At 43.3% G+C, this 7,542-nt stretch overlaps 1 protein-coding gene across 1 annotated transcript; it reads left to right on the top strand.

Annotated features, from left to right (window-relative positions):
• The first annotated feature begins 3,999 nt into the window (after positions 1-3,999).
• Positions 4,000-4,663, top strand: LOC126955367 (protein FAM218A-like). Its single transcript, XM_050791842.1, is given in 1 exon segment — positions 4,000-4,663. A coding segment is annotated over 1 exon segment (519 nt). The 5' UTR covers positions 4,000-4,012; the 3' UTR covers positions 4,532-4,663.
• Positions 4,664-7,542: the final 2,879 nt, after the last annotated feature.

Here is a 7,542-nt window from a genome sequence, read left to right as displayed (position 1 = left end):
TCAAGAAAGGCCTACAGACTCTAAATTGCAGTACATTAAGCTCTCACAGGCACTCAGCCTCTTTCTACTTTCCCCAAATCATTTTAATGCAGTATTCATATATCATATCATTTTATCTATATCTTAAATCACTAAAAGAATGATTTTAAAAGTGTAAGTGCAGTATAGGTATCACATTTAATATTTAAATATAGTTTCATTCCCTCCTTGGGTGTTCCACCCTCCCCACACCTCAAAGTGTTCACAAATCTCAAAGCTCCTCATATTACATTCTTCAAGAGTTTGTATAAAGTTTATTTTCCAGGTACCCCCCACCATCCTACTGAAAGTTCCAATCACTTGGTCTTCTGTTGAGCAGCCCTATCCTGAGGCTACCCCGGGCCCCAACCCAACCCACCTCATTAGCATAAATCCAGTTGATCCAAAGGGGCTTATTATGAATAACAAAAAACTGGCTGGGAGCCATGGCTGTAATCCCAGGACTTTGGGAGTTCAAGAAAGGAGGATAAGGCCAGGTTTTCCCAACTAGCCTGGCCTACATAGTGAGACACCATTTCTACAAAAAGAATAATTTTTAAAAATTAGCTGGGCATGGTGATATGTGCCTGCAGTCCTAGCTATTTGGAAGGTTGAGGCTGCAGGATTGCTTGAGCCCAGGAGTTCCAGGTTACAGTGAACCATGACTGCATCACTGCACTACAGGGTGACAGAGCGACACCCAGCAATTGTCCTTATGCTCCACTCAGTGCATGATGTGTTACTTCCGCAGCTCCCACCCCTTCATGACCATTCTGCAGGTCCCTACCCCTGTCCCCTTTACCAACCCAGGACCCTGGAGGAGCAATCAGAGAACAAGACAGAATTGCCCTCTGGGACCTGTCACTTCCCCTATGCTGACTGCATAAGGAAAAAACTCCCTACAAGGTATAAGACTGAATTCATTCTGAGGTCACCATTTTGGTGAACAAGAAATAGGGACTGTGTTGTGTCTTCTGACCTGGATCGAGGAAGAAACATCAGCTCTGCAAGGATGGAAAAAACTGACAATCCCCAGTGAACTGCTGACAAGTGAATACAGGTAGGCTCCGCACCCTACACTAACCCTCTGCTTGCAGCAGAAGATCTGAGTGAGGATTGCACCAGGAGACACAGGTGAGCTGCACTCAGTAAAGGGTGTGCAGCCTTTGGCTGGACCTAAGCTGGGGAAAGTAGCCACATAAGAAGGAACCCTGGGGAGTTCATGCATTTTATTTTTCAACCATCAGTTTTGTGTTTTTAGAAAGATATTTCGGCCTGCAAGCGCGGTGGCTCAAGCCTGTAATCCCAGCAACTTTGGGAGGCCGAGACGGGCGGATCACGAGGTCAGGAGATCGAGACCATCCTGGCTAACCCGGTGAAACCCCGTCTCTATAAAGTACAAAAAACCAGCCGGGCGAGGTGGCGGGCGCCTGTAGTCCCAGCTACTCGGGAGGCTGAGGCAGGAGAATGGCGTAAAGGGAGGCGGAGCTTGTAGTGAGCTGAGATCTGGCCACTGCACTCCAGCCTGGGCGACAGAGCGAGACTCCGTTCAAAAAAAAAAAAAAAAAGAAAGATATTTCAATATACATCTAAAATTATATATATTTGATTATACTTCAATATGTTCTTGTATTAGCATATTTATATGAACATATTATACAGAAATACATATAATTACATATCTTACAAATGTAATTAAAATTTTATAGTATTATATGAACATATACATACCCTACACATGGCTGGCAGCATGGCTATAATCCCAGCAGTCTGGGAGGTCAAAGCAGGAGGATCACTTGAGGTCAGGAGTTCCAGACCAGACTGGACAACCATCTCTACAAAAAATAAAATATAAATATGTTTTTATATTTACTTAAAATTTTATTGGCCCAGCATGGTGGCTCACGCCTGTAATCCCAGCATTCTGGGAGGCCGAGGCAGGCAGATCACAAAGTTCAAGAGATCGAGACCATCTGGCCAACATGGTGAAACCCTGTCTCTACTAGAAATACAAAAATTAGCTGGGCTTGGTGGCGCGTGCCTGTAGTCCCAGCTACTCAGGAGCCAGAGGCAGGAGAATCGTGTGAACCTGGGAGGCGGAGGTTGGAGTGAGCTGAGATCGCACAACTGCACTCCAGCCTGGTGACAGAGGGAGACTCCATCTTAAAATATATATATATATGTGTGTGTGTGTGTGTGTGTGTGTGTATAATGGTATTATAGTGGCATATACATATCCTACACATATACCTATGCGGTTTATTCTTTACTCTGACTCGTATATGAGAAAGTTCTTTTGTATGTTGTATAACAATCACAGATTTGGATTTCTCATAAGGGGCCTCATGCTGGTTTGCCCTAATTACATCTAATTATGTCTGAACTGTTCTGCATAATCAGCATATCTACCATTAAACAGTCAACAGAAGTATGAGAAACACAAACCATTCTTGGAATATCTTGAGTTCAGTGCCACACCAAATCCTGTTTTAAAAAAATTTTTCCAGGTTGAGCTCAATGGCTCAAGACAGCAACCTGAGTAGCACGGAGGCCCAGGCAGGAAGATTGCTTGAGGTCAGGAGTTTGAGGATACAGTGAGCTACAATCTTGCCACTGCAGTCCAGTTGAGGTTGATTGTCCTTGTTTTCATGTGACCACTACAGGGTGAAGAGGGGGATCAAGGAACCAGCCCCAGGTGACTCAGGTAATCTGAGACCAGGCCTGGGATCCACACACCGGACACACGCCCAGATGGAAGCACAATGCCTGGTCTCGGTCTTTCCTCAATCCCAGTTTAAACTAATTTGGCAGTTTTATGAGATAAAAAAAGGGTGCAGACAGGAAAGGAGATAGGATTGGTAGAGGATGGAAAATCGATTAAGATTAGGGACAACTGTGAGGAGGAAGAGAAAAGGAGACAGAATCTGAAAGCCCTGAGGTGGACTGAAAGCGGGGAGGCGGCTCAAAGAAAAAAGTAAGAGAAATGAGATTTTCTGGAACGAGGCATTGATAACGCTGAAACATGATTAGACTTTTGAAATAAATCTTTTGTTTATTTATTTTTATTTTTTTGAGACAGGGTCTCGTTCTGTCGTCCAGACTTGGGTGCAGTGGCGCCATCCTGGCTCACTGCAACCTTGGCTCCCCCGGTTCAAGCGATTTTCCCACCTCAGCCTCCGATGTAGCTGAGACCACAGGGGCGGGCCAACATGCCAGGCTAATTTTTGTATTTTTTGTAGAGATGGGGTTTCACCAGGTTGGCCTGGCTGATCTCAAACTCCAGAGCTCATATGATCCGCTCACAGCCTACCAAAGTGCTGGGATTACAGGCATGAGCTGCCATGCCGGCCACGAAAGGAAGCTTTTAAATTGTGGAGTATTTCGTGCATCCACAATAGTAGAGAGAACATTATGAAGAACCTACACATAAAAAGAAACCAACCTCTATCATTTGAATTAACAGTCTTTATAACCCCACCAACTTCTGCCAATGGAGCAAATTCCCAGACATCTTATATATTTCATCTTATAATTTCATTATTTATTCCCTAAAAGACAATATCTCAATTATCATAGTGATACTGTAACTTTTAATAAGCTGTTCAGTGTGAATTATAACCACATTTTTCTCCAACCATTTATAAGTAAGATTCAATAAATTAAAACAGCACCTGGAATTCTCTTCTGTTAAGGTGGGGCAGGGAGAGCCCTCAGTCTGGCACAGGTAGGGGTGGGTGGCAGAAGAGCAAACCCAACAGCTGAGGTTCCTTGAGAATGCAAACTTCTCACCGAACACACAGCTCTCTGCAGGCCTCGGCGCCCCAAGCACTGCAGCGTTTGGCCCAGGAGGCTGCGCGAGTCCGTAGCGGAAGTGGGGGCGGCAGAACAGTGATTGGCCGCGGCCGGCACCTTCTCTGGGCTTCGACTTCCAGGTGAGACCGCGGAGGTGGAGCTCGACTTTGGAGACCGGGGGCAGCGCCAGGTACCACAGTGGATGGAAGGATGCGTAGTGCGGCGTGGCAGCTGCCCTCTTCTCCCCGGACCCAGCGCCTGGAGAGGCAGCCCTGCAGGGTGGCCTGGGCGAACTAAACTGCGTTCCTGGTGCAGGGCTTCGGGTCTCCCTAACATACCTTAAACGTTGAACAGCCGCCGCCTTGGCAGTGTCTCTTTGCTCAGAGATCCTGAGACGACCACACTCGTCCAACAGCAGTCGCTCCACCAAGCCTGGGGAAAGCGAATCGTTTTCTCCGCGTGCCCTGTCAGCCGCTCATGCTGCCCAGAGAGGAATTTTAGTGGCAACATTCCGGCTGTCACGGCACTGAAATTGCCAGGCCACTCCAAGTCAGAAGGACCACCAGGAAAAGTCAGGAAGAGAATCACCATCAGGTTGCAGCCTCTTTTTGTGACAAGGACTAGATGGTTTGTTTGGTCTGCAGTGGGCTGTCTTCCCGCTGGACTGGCCTCTCCTGTAGAGCAGGCTGCCTCAAGGAAGAAGCTCACAGGGGACATCTGACCTCTGAAACAGCAAGTGTGAAATGCTTTAAATAAGCCAAAACTAAACCAGTAGTTATGTTAACTAAAAATACATGGATGCTACCGAAGATAGTGGAATATTAGAGGAAGAGAGTAAACTCTGATTTTGAGCGCTTTATGCTTTATTCGGAAAACGAATAAGATGCAGTTCTGAAAACCTGAAAATATAAATAGGATATGATACACTAGATGAAAACAAAACTTTCAGACCATGTTTTCTTACTTAAAGCTCTAATAAGTGAGATAGCAAACTATTCACTCAGATAATTAGTAACTGATATACGGGTATGTATCAATAACAGGTATTAAGATAAAAATTCTATGAGCTTTTCCATTTTAACAAGGGATGATGATTCTAGACTTCTGCCACAACATTATGGTCAACAAAACATTCTTAATTCATTTTACATAGATCTGACTCTAGATTCTGAAACAAAGTCATAATCTTTTATCTCTGAAGATAGAATACAGTGAGATTTGGAAAGACACCACAAAAACTCATGGTCCAAAAAAGATTAAGGCTGGTATTACTAGGAGGAAGACAAAGAGGACAAAATCAAACTGGACAGATACAATAGAGTTGTTTGTTTGTTAGAATTGTCTTCCCAAGAGATGGAAAAAGACACCGTCACAATAGGATTCATGCTTTAGTATTCAGCTACAGAAATGTAATAACTTTGCCAAAGTAATTACAGTACGTAGAGTGGCAATCGTTCTATTAAAAGTAAAACCCAGTAATACTAGGATTTTTCTGGACAATGAAGGAGATTAGGTTTAATCTTATAACTTGCATGCCAGGTCTCATATCTTTTCTTCAAGTCATATTTTTATGAAACTATTTAGGCTGTGTTTCACACTGAGTATGATTTCTAACCTCTTATAATCTGTACAGTAATAGATTATGAAGGATGAATTACTTGAAAGCTACTTTGTGTCTTATTTAGAAGAGGAGCTCTTCAATTCTGAATTCTGTCTGCCACTTATAAGCAGAAGGAAGTTTTTTTCTTTCATTATTTTAGCAACTATCAGTATTAGAAATGCCTACTCTTCAGAGATGTAATAGGAATAAATTGTAAAGTACTTTTGATGTTCTAAGATGAAAGATGGTATTACACAGTCAATAATTCAATGCTTTCCACTTTATGAATTTTGTCAAAATTATAAAGAGAGCTGTTAGTTCAGTCCAACAACAAAACAGGCTTATATAAAAACAAAAACCTCCTGGGTCATGCCATCCTACACCAAATCCCTGTTAAACAGAGGCATGATTTATTCCAGTGACCTTGCTATTTCTCCATAACTGCAATATGTCTAATGTTAGACATTTTAAATTAATATTCTATTAGGTAAACTGAGAATTTAGGTCTCTCGCACCACCCAGGCACATACTCTTATCTTTCTCCACAAACATCCAACTATGGTAATATAATTGGATATTCATACAACTATATAATTGTTCACAGCTGAGCCTCTTAGGTACTATAATTATAATTTATTTGATACACAATTTTTTTTTTTTTTTTTTGAGACGGAACCTGGCTCTGTCGCCCAGGCTGGAGTGCAGTGGTGCAATCTCGGCTCACTGCAAGCTCCGCCTCCCGGGTTCACACCATTCTCTGGCCTCAGCCTCCCGAGTAGCTGGGACTACAGGTGCCCGCCACCATGCCCAGCTAATTTTTTGTATTTTTAGTAGAGATGGGGTTTCACTGTGTTAGCCAGGGTGGTCTCGATCTCCTGACCTCGTGATACACCCGCCTTGGCCTCCCAAAGTTCTGGGATTACAGGTGTGAGCCACCGCCCCTGGCCCACAAATTTTGCTTTACTGTGATTAAAATTGCCTGATTTCTTGCTGCATTTTCTGTTTTTCTCTTTCGGCCCCATAGCTGCTAATCTCTAAAGTTCCTCTCAATAAAAGTAATCTCGACATGTAATTTGTTGATTTTATTCATTTTCTTTGTAGCGCTCAATCTCCGGAAGCTCTCTATCATCTTAGCATGAACTGAAATTTGAACATGATGCACAGCTATCCTGTGAGGCCTTTCATGTTTCCATTACCCTAAGAATTATCTTTTATCTTCTGTCTTATGTCCAGAGGTTTTAAGTCTATTGTTGTCTGAGTCCCTTGTTTCCCTTCTCAGTTTTCTTCCCTTCTTTTGGTGAGCGTATCACCAGGTAGTTCCCTGAGAAAGGGGACTTGGAAGATGTGCCAGTCATTTCCCTGTGTGCTGTGAGATGTGGGAATGTGTGCTAGGCCCAGCATCACATCTGGAGGAGGGTCAAGAACATCTGTGAAGGCCACACATGCCTGAAACCAGAATTCAGAGTGACTGACCATGACTCATACTCAATCAGAACATCAGAGAACACGAGCTTCCCCAACTCCCAAAACCACACTAACAGGAGTTGAGTAAAAATAACAGTAGAATCCAGTTTGAGAAATGAAAAAGACATATCACTAGGGGAGTGTGAAGCCTTGAATGCACTAAGGGTAACCATAGAAATAACAAACTTCAAACTCTGCCTAACCTCTGGCTTGATTAATACAAACACACCCTCCCTACAGGCCTAGCAGAAGGGAAATAAGTTCATCTCTGCTATTGGTTGAATTGTGTTTTCCCAAAAAAGTATGTTGAAGTGCTAACTCCAGTACTTCAGATGTGACCTTATTTGGAAATTAGGTCTTTAGAAGGTAATTGGTCAAAATGAGGTCATTAGGGTGGGCCTTAATCTAGTATCACTGCTGTCCTTATAAAAAGATGACATTTTGACACAAAGCTATGCATAGAGGAAGATTATATGAGGAAATACGAGGGAATGCCATTGGCGTGATGCATCTACCAGCCAAGGAATGCCAAACATTGGCAGCAACACAATAGAACCTGGAGGCATGGAAGCAATTCTGTATCACAGCCCTCAGTACAAATCAATCCTGCCAACACCCATAATTTAGACCCAGTCTCCAGAACTGTGAGACAATAAATTTCCTGTTAT

Source organism: Macaca thibetana, chromosome 5, assembly GCF_024542745.1.
Source record: "Macaca thibetana thibetana isolate TM-01 chromosome 5, ASM2454274v1, whole genome shotgun sequence".
Taxonomy (NCBI): Eukaryota; Metazoa; Chordata; class Mammalia; order Primates; family Cercopithecidae; genus Macaca; species Macaca thibetana.
The sequence above is the reverse complement of the archived record's forward strand: the minus strand, read 5'-3'. Positions and strand labels throughout refer to the sequence as shown.